This window comes from Sorex fumeus, unplaced genomic scaffold (assembly GCF_029834395.1).
Source record: "Sorex fumeus unplaced genomic scaffold, SorFum_2.1 ptg000130l, whole genome shotgun sequence".
In the NCBI taxonomy this organism is placed as follows: Eukaryota; Metazoa; Chordata; class Mammalia; order Eulipotyphla; family Soricidae; genus Sorex; species Sorex fumeus.
Genome location: NW_026606187.1, coordinates 6342118 through 6353680, shown reverse-complemented (window position 1 = coordinate 6353680; position 11563 = coordinate 6342118). Strand labels below are relative to the sequence as shown.

General features: G+C 57.5%; 1 protein-coding gene across 1 annotated transcript; it reads right to left on the bottom strand.

The window, feature by feature from the left end:
- Positions 1 to 44: 44 nt before the first annotated feature.
- On the bottom strand, positions 45 to 10989 carry PLK1 (polo like kinase 1). The gene is made up of 10 exons (XM_056138880.1): positions 10430 to 10989; positions 9786 to 9954; positions 8702 to 8846; positions 7793 to 7886; positions 5165 to 5384; positions 1867 to 2019; positions 1183 to 1260; positions 931 to 1085; positions 648 to 830; positions 45 to 524 (listed from the first exon to the last, which is right to left on the bottom strand). Exons 1-10 carry the CDS (start codon positions 10820 to 10822, stop codon positions 318 to 320), a joined length of 1797 nt encoding a protein of 598 aa, XP_055994855.1. The 5' UTR covers positions 10823 to 10989; the 3' UTR covers positions 45 to 317.
- Positions 10990 to 11563: the final 574 nt, after the last annotated feature.

Here is an 11563-nt window from a genome sequence, read left to right as displayed (position 1 = left end):
GGAGGAAAGAGGTGCTGGAAGCCCCCAGGAAGAGATCCGAAAAAGAAGATTCACATGTGTTTAATATGTATAAAGACAAGAAAAGGACAGTCCCAGATTCACTAGCGATACTCTGTACAATTCATACAGTGGGGCTGAGAGGAAGGGGTGGTCGCACCTGCAGCCAGAACATGTACAAAATAACTTACCCAGCAACCCCACCACATGGGCGGCGCAGCTCTGGCCCCAGCCCCCAGGGCCGGGGCGCACCTTAGCAAAGCAGCACCCGCGGGGCTGACCAGCAGGGGCCACGCGCTGAGTCCAGAGGGGAACAGGCGCTATGAGGAGGCCTTGAGGCGGTTGGAGGCCGAGCGTGAGCTGAGCAGCTTGTCCACCATGGTGCGGGCATAGCGCAGCCGGCTGGCCAGCTCCTTGGAGCAGCCAAACTCCTCCAGGAGGCTCAGGCGGTAGGTGCGGAAGTCGCGTTTCTCGTCGATGTAGGTGACGGCAGCCATCAGTGGACACAGGATGAGTTTGGTGTGGTCCTAGGACGGGTGGGATGGACAAGAGCTCAGCCTGGGAAGGGCCATGTTAGCAGCTGGGGCGTGGGCCCCCAGCGTCCTGGCCAGCTCGGCACCCCCCGACTCCGCGGCACGTCGCCAGCTCACCTGGAAGAAGTTGATCTGCACACAGCCGTTACTGAGGTGCAGGATGATGGCGCTGCGAGTGCGGAACCAGGTGCGCAGGTATGGGAGCCGGGCCAGCTCATCTCCTTCTCGGGGGGTGATGTTGGCCCCCGCCTTCAGCAGGTGCTCGCTCATGTAGTTCCGGAAGTACTTCAGCAGGGTGATCTGGTGTGAACTGCAGTGAGCCGGGCCCTAGGGGGTGGCGCTCCCTGGCCCGCCCGCCCACCCACCACCAGCCTCGGCGCCCTGGCCGGCCTGTTCTCACCTTCTTCATCAGGGAGTTGGGGTGGGTGCTGACGCTGAGGTAGGACTCGGAGCCGTCACGCTCGATGTACTGCAGGCTGTCGCCGTCATTATAGAGGATGAGGCGCGTGGAGTCGTTGAAGAGCACCCCCACGCTGTTGTCACACAGCTGGTACCCTAGTGGCAGCAGGCGCAGGACCATGAGGAGGGGAAGCCGGGAGGGAGAGGGGCGGGGAGGAGCGTGGAGTCCCGACAGACCCCGGAAGACACCTACCCAGGCCATACTTGTCCGAGTAGTCAACCCACTTGCTGACCCAGAAGATGGGGATGCAGGCAGGGTCCTCGGCCTCCTCTGGACACAAACACAAGTGGTCAGAAGCCACTCCTCCCCACACAGGGAGCTCCGCTGAGAATCCCAGCTGGGCTCCATGCAAAGGCCCCAGCCCCCAGGGAAGGCCAAAGCACCACCCACGCAGGAAGCCCTCTTGCCAAATCCAACCAGCACATCTGCCATGAGGGGCAACTGACCAGGGGAGAACGGGACAAGTACAAGCGGGGGGGAACTGGAGTGCTCACGAGGCACCGAGACAGATGTGTGACAGAGGCAAGTGAGTGAGCCACGCAGACTCTGGAGAAGAATGTTCCAGAAAGGGAGTTGTGTGAGTAAAAGCCCCACGCGGAGCGCAGCTGGGTCTTCAACAGCGGTGAAGGCTGAGCAGGAAGCGGGTGGCGAGACGCGTGTAAGACGACAAAGCCACAGAGGTGCTGCTGGTGGCGGCCAGGTTGGAGGGTCGGACAGAGGCAGGAGCCTGGCCGGGGACGCCCTGCAGCTCGGTGCTCTGGCTTACTCTCATCTTTAGGTCCCTCAGGAGGCCAGGCTGGACAAGCCACCAAACACGGCTGGCTGCGAGCTGCCTGGCCCGTGCCGAAGCCACATCGAGGGCGCCTGGATGCCCACCTTGCCGCACCAGCCCGCGCTCCGAGGGCTTGGATGCGTTGACGCTGTTCAGCTGCTGCAGCATGTCGCCCAGGTGGCAGTCGGCCGCCTCGCCACCCTCCCGGACAGGCTCCTCTTTCTCCCGGGGGCGCTCGGGCACGGAGTTCTCCATCCCTAGGAAGATGAGGCACTGATCAGCTGGGCCCCAGCGCCAGTGCCCCCGCCCTCTGCCACCGTTTCAGGGGAACGGAGCCTTGCCTGGTTATCCACAGAGCACTGATGCCAGGCTCAGGACGAGGATGCAGGGCTCCCCAGCAGCTCCAGGGCCCGGCCACTCCCCCTAAGGCATCCAGGCCACCTGGAGTCCCAGAATCCCCTGCTGCTGGGAGCCCCGCGCAGTGGGGGCTGCCCTGCCCAGCCACAAGTACAACAGAGGCTGCATCCAGAGAGACGGGCGGGCCCAGGACCCCGCCACACACCAGCACCAACACCAGGGGCTCTCGGAGTCTGAGAAGTCAAAACCTCAGAGATGTCTCCAGGCACAGCAGAGATCTCCAAGGGTCAGAGACCCCCTCTGACCCGGAAACACTGGTTACCTGTTCTAGTCTTTGTGCTTACATGCTTCATTCTGTAACATGCACTAGCTCTTCTTGTACAATATGAACATTTTCTTGAGATATTTAAAGATCGGAGTTTCTATTTACAATGATGATGGGGGGAAACAACAAAAAAACACACCACAAATGGGCTGATGACCAGTAGGGGAGGCCAGACACTGTGCTGCAGTAGTGGCAGCGACCTGTCCATGGTTCAAATTCCTGTGCCCTGAGCACTGCCGGGGGTCACACCTGAGCAGAGGATTAGACCCCGAGGACCACCAGATGTGGCCCAAAACTGCTTCTCGCCCCTTCCTCAATAAACCACCACCAACAACAAAAAAAAAACCCACAACATCCCCATGCTGTGATAGGGACTTAGTATGAAATAAGATATCTGGGACTTACCCTATCTACCTTGTGTAAGATTTTTTTCAAATCTTCATATAATGGTGGTACCCCACTTTTGGGGGGGGGGGGATCTAGTATAAAATCTGCCACAATTGTACAATGAAAAGCAGTACTTTAAAAACTACCAAAAAGGCAGCTGGAGAGATAGTACAGCAAGGCAGGGTGCTTTCCTCGCATGCGGCCAACCCGTGTTCAGTTTCCAATATCCCATACGGTCCCCTGACCCTACCAGGAGTGATCCCTGACCATGGAGCCAGGATTAAGTCCTGAGCACTGCCAGGTATGGCCCCAAACTATCACGGTCACAGTCCTCCCGTTGTTCATCAATTTGCTTGAGCAGGCCCAGTAACGTCTCATCGTGAGACTTCTTGTTACTGTGTTTGGCATTTTGAATACGTCACGGGGAGCTTGCCAGGCTTTGCCGTACGGGCGAGATACTCTTGGGAGCTTGCCGGGCTCTCCGAGAGGGACAGAGGAATCGAACCCGGCTCGGCCGGGCTGGCTGCGTGCAAGGCAAACGCCCTACCGCTGCACTATCGCTCCAGCCCCAAACTATAAATAAACAAATTAAAAAAATAGACGGGACTCATAAAATAGTCCTCTTGACTTTGCTTAAGTTTTTTTTTCTTTTTTGTTGGGGGAGGACACACTTGGCAGTGCTCAGGGATCACTCTCATTGGGGCTTGGGGGATCACATGCTGTATCAGGGAACAAATTGGGGTTGGCCTGTGCAAGGGATGTATCCTGCCCGCAATACTCTCCTCCAGCCCTGATCTCAGTTCAAGGTTTCAAACTTTCTAGTGCAAGTTTTTAAAACATGCTCTCTGTTCAAAGATTAAAAAAAAAAAGAAAAAAGCCACCCTTCAAGTAACAGTATTACAACAAAGTCCAAGTAACAAACCCAGGATACTGATCCATGGGCGGGAGGAAGGAGATAGCTGCTCCCTCCAGAATCCAGAGTGTGTGGAGGATGAGAAAGAAGCGCCTGGCAGGAGCCCATCACTAAGTGCTCCCCGCACCTAGCCAGGAGCAGCTGGAGTACTGTGAATGCGGCCCCAAGAGCCATTAGCATTTTCGGCTCAAATCAGTGGGAAAACTTGTGAGAAACAGGATCCTCTTAAAGTAGCCCCGGGTAAAGTATTTATTAACCACAGAGGAAAAACCTGTAACTGCACAGTAGAGAAACCATCAGATATCACTAGAGTGATGGAAATCAGTGTTTCTCAAAGAGGGACCTTATGGGGACCCCTCTAGAATGTTCCAAGGGGGCTACAGCATAAGACCAGGGAGTCAACAGGTAGGATAGGGGCCACAGTTAGAAAGACTTAAAAAAAACTTCTTGCATCTTTAGTGAAATATGTCTCAAAGGACAAATACAAATGCTAGGAAATAAGTCATTACTTAGTAACAGAAATTAATTTACACGGAAACTGAAAAACCCATTTTATATAATCTATATGAATATCTTAATAAAATTTGTTCATATACAAGTTGAAAAACTACCTCCACCTTATACACGTTGAAAAATTACCTACATCTCACTGTGATAAAATTAAAAAAAAAATTAAATTACCTAGAGTATCATAAGAGAGCTTTTCAGTTTAAAAAAATATGAGCATAATAAAGTAAAAGCCCTTTTATATTTGAATCAGGCACTTAAATTAAGAAAAAGATAGCTACACCACAGCAGAGAGACAGTACTAGACAATACTGTATCAATGTTACATTTCCTGAACTCAACTGTGCCCTGTGCTGTGGTCTGTGAAACAAAAGAAAAATAAAGAGATAAAGCAAATATAAGAAAGATGTTGATTGCCGGAAAAGGTTGGAAAACTGTGAGTCAGAAAGATCTGCATAACCTCAAGGCTCTCTGCCCCCGCACCACCCCCACCCCCTCATGCAGTTCCTAATCCTGTCCTCTGAAACAAACGCCGCAATGGCATTTGTGGGTTTGTTATTTTGGTTTTGGGGCCTTTCCTGCTCGGTGCCTAACTCTGGCTCTATGCTGGGGATAGAACCTTGGTTGGCTATAAGCAAGGCGAGAACCTACACACTGTAGTCTCTCCAGCTCTGGCGTGTGGTCTTACCAGCAGCCCCTCCCCTTAACGCACACTGAAATTTGCAAGGGCTAAAAAGCTAGCTGTCTTACTTGAACTGCATTCTAACAGAATGTTTCAGAGGGCATCCCCGGACGCCTCTTCCGGGCCACAGGGTCTGCTCCCTGCTATCTTTCTTGAAGGAGGCCCCAGGGGAAAAGGGCCTGTGGACACAGCAGGGGCCACTGATGTGGCCATCCCAGACACATCCATTACCTTTATTGAGGACTGTGAGTGGCTTCCGGCTGCCAGGGTCCAGGCTGCTGGGAGCAATGGAGAACCGGGGCGGGATGGTGAGGCAGGTGATGGGGAGCCGGGCGGGAATGTAACCGGAAGTAAAGAACTCGTCATTGAGCAGCTCGTGAATGGTCGGGCGAGCAGTGGGATCTGTCTGAAGCATCTTCTGGATGAGGGAGGCGGCCACCGGGTTGATGTGCTGGAGCAGAGAGAGATCGTCGTGAGGAGGCGGCGACAGGGATCCCAGTGCCACCAGCAGGTACAGGCATGTGCTCACATGCAGCCCCCGGTCTCAAGTATGCCAAGTTCCCACAAGTGTCGTCTAGCTAGGGAACTCTGCCTTCCTTTGGAGAAGCAGTATTAATCAGGCTTTCTGCAACGCCCTCAGCTCGCTATTGAAGGAGTCAAAACGCTCCCCAGCTCCCCACTAGAACAGCGCTTGAGAACACACATCCTTTTTTTGTTTGGGGGCCATATCCAGCAGTGGGCTGGAGCGATAGCACAGTGGGTAGGGCGTCTGACTTGCACACGGCCAACCCGGGTTCGATTCCTCCACCCCTCTCAGACAGCCCAGCAAGCTACCCATGACATATTCAATATGCCAAAAACAGTAACAACAAGACTCACAATTTGTTGTGAGACACTGCTGGTGCCCACTCGAGCAAATCGATGAACAACGGGAGGACAGTGCTACAGTGCTACCCAGCAGTGCTCAGGGCTTACTCCTGGCTTTGCACGTGGGAGTTCTGGCGGTGCTTGAGGGACCAGATGGGACGCTGGGGATCAAACCTGGGTCAGCCGCAAGCCAAGGCAAACACACTCTGCCCACTACACTATTGCTCCAGCCTGAAAACATGCTCTGAGGTTTGAAAGAGCAGGTTTGAGAGAGCACCGCCCTACTAGGCTTTACGCCCTAGTGCTGCCCTTCACGCCAGCTGCGATGAATCACTCTTTACAGGGTCTCCGTATCAGCATCAAGCCTGAAGCCCAAGTGAAAAGCTTCAAGGCTATAACCCCAGCGCAAATTAAATGCAGAAAGAAGCCACCATCAACAACACACTCACACGTGCTAGCAAAGCACTTCATTCACGCTCATTTCAATACAGTATAAGTAACCCTAAAACACAAACATTTACCTGGGGTCAGATAGGCCTGGAGCCACAGTCTAGCAGGTAAGGTACCTGCCTTGCACATGGCTGATACAGGTTGATCCCCAGAACCCCACACCCATCAGGAGTGATCCCTGAGCATAAAGCCAGGAATCATCCCTGAGCACTGGCAGTGCGGCACAAAACCACCAACAAAAACAAAACAACACCCCCCACCCCATCCCTGCAAAATATGCAGGAATTTTGTAGGAGAAACAGTACAGGGATGAACCTGCTGACACAGGCATGCCACATGCAACACTAGAATGGGGCCTAACGCACACCACCTGCAGTGCTGGCAGCAGGGAGTCTTGCCATGCATCTCTCCATGCACACTGCCCTACTCGGATCTGATCCCTGCTACCACTCTCCCCCAAGCACAGAGCCGTGTACCATGCATGGTCCCAGCTCCCCCAGTCCCCCCAACCCCCAGCACCTAAAGGGGACGCCTTCATCGCCATCCCTCCTTTGCAGCCCTGAACACTGAGGCATTTCCCTCAGATGCACTCACCCCTCCCTGGGCCAGGGAGGTGGGCTAAAGGGGACCTGCTACATAGGTGCCAACCCCCCTTTAGCCCCTGTACCACACGGCTCCTAAGAACTGCAGGGCTGGTCCGTGGGCCGCCTGGCACTCTGTTCTCAGACCAGAACACAGCCCGGCTGGATGAGTACTGCCCAGAGTGTCTTGGGGTGCCCCAAGGGCTGGGGGTCCCAGCAGCACAGCCAGCCCCAGGGGTGTCAGCACCCAGACTCGAGCAGTCTCATGGACATAAGCACCCTGGAATCCAGCGCCACACTTGGCAGTCCCCCCTTTTCTGCTTCCGAAGGTCCTTTAGGATGAGGGGCTGTAAACCACCACTGCAGTGGGAGCTATTCCGTGGGGTGTGTTTATGCTGGTGGCTGGGAAAAGGCACATCACTCAGATTCAGCGTCTCATGTTGTGTGAGCACTTACTGCCTGCAAGGCCCTCTGGGAGGTGCTCCAGAGGCAGGAACCGAGAACCCCCAGGACTTAGGCTGGCTGCCCCAGGTGGCCTGGCTATGCCGCGCAACGGAAGTGCCCTACATCTGCGCTTGGCGCCGGCCCCAGCCAAGACCTTTGGAAATATCTACACCGGTGTGTTCCAACCTTTTCCCATCCGGTACCCCTTCTGATCTCATTTCCTCCCCAAAGCCCCCTCTGAGAAACACAAATCTGCCATCGATGAGATCTACACCCGACCTCTCTGTTCACCATGGCCCCCGCCCCCCGCCACACACACACACACACACACACCAAAAACCTTTCATGCACATATACGAAGGGCCACCAGCAATTTCAGATATGGCGCTTTCTGAAGCTCTGTGACTTCCTGGTGGGTGAGAGTGACCTATCCTGGTGTCCAATATTCAGCTGAATTCAATTTCCCAAAACAGCTTTGTAGGAGAATCAACTTGTGTGTGTGAGCGTGTGCAGTCACCTTGGGGATGCTGTACTCATTCTTCTTGATCCGGAGATAGGTCTCCTTAAGGCAGGAGGTCTCAAAAGGGGGCTTGCCCACTAACAAGGTGTACCTGCAAGCAAAGTGGGATTGCGCTCAAGGCTCCCCGTGGAAACCCGGAGCACAAGGCATCATCTTGGGGACCCGAGGGTGGGCAGGCACCCACTCTGGTCCTGGGGCACTGGACACCAGGGCAGGAGCACCCTCAGCAGGTGCTAAGCAGGATTCTCCCTGTCAGTGTGTTTCCTGCTGCCCCCTGCAGGTGACAGGCATCGCCCTAGAGGCGACAGGCATCACCTGGCAGATCAGAATGGAGGGCTGATGGCACTGGAGCACTGGGCTGTGGGGGTCCTTCTGGCTTCAAGCTATTATTTGAAAAGCTCCAGTGCAAACCAGTGGCTTGCTGCTCCTGACTTGAGCAAACCCGCACCTGGGCAGCAACTAAGACCACACTGAGAAGGGCCCAGCCTCTCCTATCAGTGAAACACCTGGCCCTCCCCCCTGCCCCAGGCTGCTCCAGAGCCAGGGTACACCCAGCCTCTGAACAAGCCTCACCCTGGGATCTCGTCAGGATCCAGGTTCTGCATCAATGGTCTGGGTTCCCAAGATACTGCTTTTCTAACAAGCCCCCAGGGGACCATGGTGCCCCTTGCTGGACCATAAATCAAGGCGCAAAGGGCGCCAGTGCAGCTGCAGAGTGTCCTCTGCCCCTTCCCAGACCCACAGACCCATCAGAGATGAGAGGTGAGGGACAAGAGGCAGCGAGTGAGAGAGCGACAGAGCCAGGCCTGTGTGGTGGCACTCTGCCTCCGGAGCAGCCAGGCCAGGAGGACGTCCCAATGAGGCCCTGCCCCGGACAGCTGGTTCCTGAGACAGCTCTCCACTTACATGATGCAGCCGATGGACCACACGTCCACCTCGAAACTGTGCCCTTTCTTGCTCAGCACCTCGGGAGCTATGTAATTAGGAGTCCCGCACAGGGTCTTCTTCCGCTCCCCGTCGTATTCGACTCTCGTGGCCAGTCCAAAATCCCCTGCGACGGAGGGAGAAGAGGAAGCACTCAGCTGCAGGCCTGTCGTCTATCAATGCCGACCACGGTTCAGGCTCGACCAGGAAGACGCAGGCAAGAGTACCTTGGGCCTCTGCGCCAGGTACACGGCAAAGATGGGCCCAGGGGTCCAGCCACCTCTCGGCCCCACTCCTTATAGGGAGGGTCCTCCACCTAAGAGGGATCAGCAACACCCCAACGTTTCCCAGGCCCAAGCTCAGAAACGCCAAGACAGACTGTGGCAAAGAAGTCTAAAGGCAGAGTCCTTTTCCACACAACCAATTTTTTGCCCAGAAGAAATGTGCCCCCGATGCCTAAATCTCCCAGTTGTTTAAAAGCAGCCCTGGAGTCAACTCATCGCACGTAAAGCAGGGTCTGGGCTGCATCTCAACACCACTTGGCGCCTACCCTTGAGCAGAGTCCCTAAGTAACCTAAGTACTGCTGAGTGACCCCCCCCAACCAAAAGAATAAAGGATCCTCAAATTGAAACATTTATGTCAAATCTCCAACAGAAACATGGAAACAAATCCGAATTATAGTTAGTACCATGTAGGGGTACCGACAAATATGTCTGCACACAAGCGCCTGCCTTGGGGCTCCCTTTAAACGTGCATTAGAAAGTGGAGCAATGGGTGTACAGTGGGTGGGGTGTTTGCCCTGCACGCGGCGCTAACCTGGGGTCCTATCCCCGGCATCCCATAAGGCCCCCTGAGTGCTGCCAAGAGTACTTCCTCAGTGCTGAGTAAGGAGTAACCCCTGAGCATCACCAGGTGTGACCCCAAAAGCCAAAGACAAAAAAAGAAGGAAAAAGTGGATTCTCCATCCCTCAAGAGCCCAAGCCTCCTAGTGCCTCTTCCTCCTCCAGGCCTTCCCGCCTCTTGTAATGGTGTCGGGCACCCCCTGCTGTGGGCAGAGCAGCTCACCTATTTTCACCTCCAGATCCTCATTGAGGAAGAGGTTGCCCAGTTTGAGGTCCCGGTGGATGACCCGGTTCTGATGCAGGTACTGGCAGCCCAGGATGATCTGGCGCAGGTAGTAGCGGGCCTCGGGCTCCGTCAGCGCTTTCCTCCGCTTGTGCAGTTCCAGGAGGGACTAGGTAAGGCAAGGAGAGAAATGAAGGTCCAGGATGAGGCCCAAGCTGGGAAGAGGGGTGCTTAGGTTAAGAGGGCCGGGCCCTCCCTCAAGCTTGGCCACAGAGGCCCCTTCTCCGGAGACCCCTTCCGGAAGCCCAGTCGCCTTCTCCCCGGGGCCTCCGGGTGGCAGCAGATCCCTTCCCGGGCCAGAAGCTCCGCGGTTCGCCTCCGACCCCTCCCCCCACGCCACCCTCCAGTCCTACTCCGGAAGTGCCCGGCCTGCAGCACCCCTAGGCAGGGGTCCTCCCTCGGCAACCCCGGGAGCCCCGGGGCCCATGGGCCCGGGGGACTCCGCAGACCTCCTGGTTCCGGAGGGCACTCCGTGGACTCCTGGCCCCGAGGGGCCGGGCCAGGAGCAGCAATCCGAGCTGGCCCCACTCGCACGCACCCTCCCCCCGGGCTGCAGCCCCCCGGCAGCCCCGGCCGGCGCTCACCCTGCGGCGGCACAGCTCCAGGACGACGAACACGAAGTCGTTGTCCTCGAAGAAGCCGTGGAAGCCCACGACGTGCTGGTGGGCGAGGCTGCGGTGGATGGCGATCTCCATGGACATCTTCTCCTTCTGGTGCGGCTTGAGCAGCAGCGACTTGGGCACGATCTTGCCCGCGAACACCTCCTTGGAGTCGGCGTCCGAGATCTCGAAGCACTTGGCGAAGCCCCCCTTGCCCAGGAAGCGGCCCCGCAGGTAGCGCCGCCGGCTGCGCGGGTCCAGCAGGACCTCCGGGATCTCCTTGGCCGGCGGGCCGGGCGCCGGGGCCCCGGGGGCCCCGGCTCTCCCGGCGTCGGCGGGCACCCGCGCCAGCTTCGCTGCAGCGGCGGCCGCGTTCATGCTCCGGACTCGCTCGGCCGACCTCGCCGGGTCTGGGCCGCGCCTGGCGCCGCGCCGCTCCTCCCCGAATTCAAACGCGGAGCCGGGAACGTTACACGGGCCTGCGCGCCGCTGATTGGCCGCGGGGATTTAAAATCCAAACCCGCCCGCCGCGCGGCACCCTGGGAGCGCCGCCGCCCGGCTTGATTGACAGGGAGGCCGCGCCCCGGCAGGCACGCGGGCGCCTGGGCGGCCGGGCCCGCGCGGGGAGGCCGAGCGCCCGGCCCCGGGCGTCCCGCGCTCCCCACTTTCCGGGCGGGGCGAGCCCCCAGCATCCCCTCCAGGCGCTCCCGGAGCTCCCCGCCGCCGCCCACCCGGCCGTCGAGAATGCAAGCCGAGGTCCGGCTGCGCTCGACTGCAGCTCGGAAGAGAAGGCAGCCGCCGGTCTGCGGGTGAACCGAGCAGGGGCGGGAAGCTCGGTGGCCCCGCACCTCCCCGGCGAGCCCACTACCACCTCGTCCGAAGGCCACCGAGCTCCGCCAGTGGAGCGCGGCCGCCCGCACGGCCCGCAGCTGGGGCTGTTTAGGCAAGCACGCCTGCAAGCCGCCCCCCACCCCCCACCGGCAGCCGGTCAGCACGCCCGCGGTCGGTGCGGCTGTGCAGGCTGAAAGTTGGGAAGCGCCAGGCCAGCCCCGCCCTGTGCCTGAGGGCCGTCCGCTCCCCCAGGACCTAACACGGCAGCCCTCCACTGTGCAGGAGGTT

Excerpts from the sequence above, each read along its gene's own strand:
- PLK1 (XM_056138880.1), bottom strand. The coding sequence starts at position 10,822 with ATGAACGCGGCCGCCGCTGCAGCGAAGCTGGCGCGGGTGCCCGCCGAC. Across the intron at positions 9,955-10,429 it reads TGGAGCTGTGCCGCCGCAGG|TCCCTCCTGGAACTGCACAA; the intron begins GTGAGCGCCGGC and ends TGCCTTACCTAG. Across the intron at positions 831-930 it reads CCAACTCCCTGATGAAGAAG|ATCACCCTGCTGAAGTACTT; the intron begins GTGAGAACAGGC and ends AGTTCACACCAG.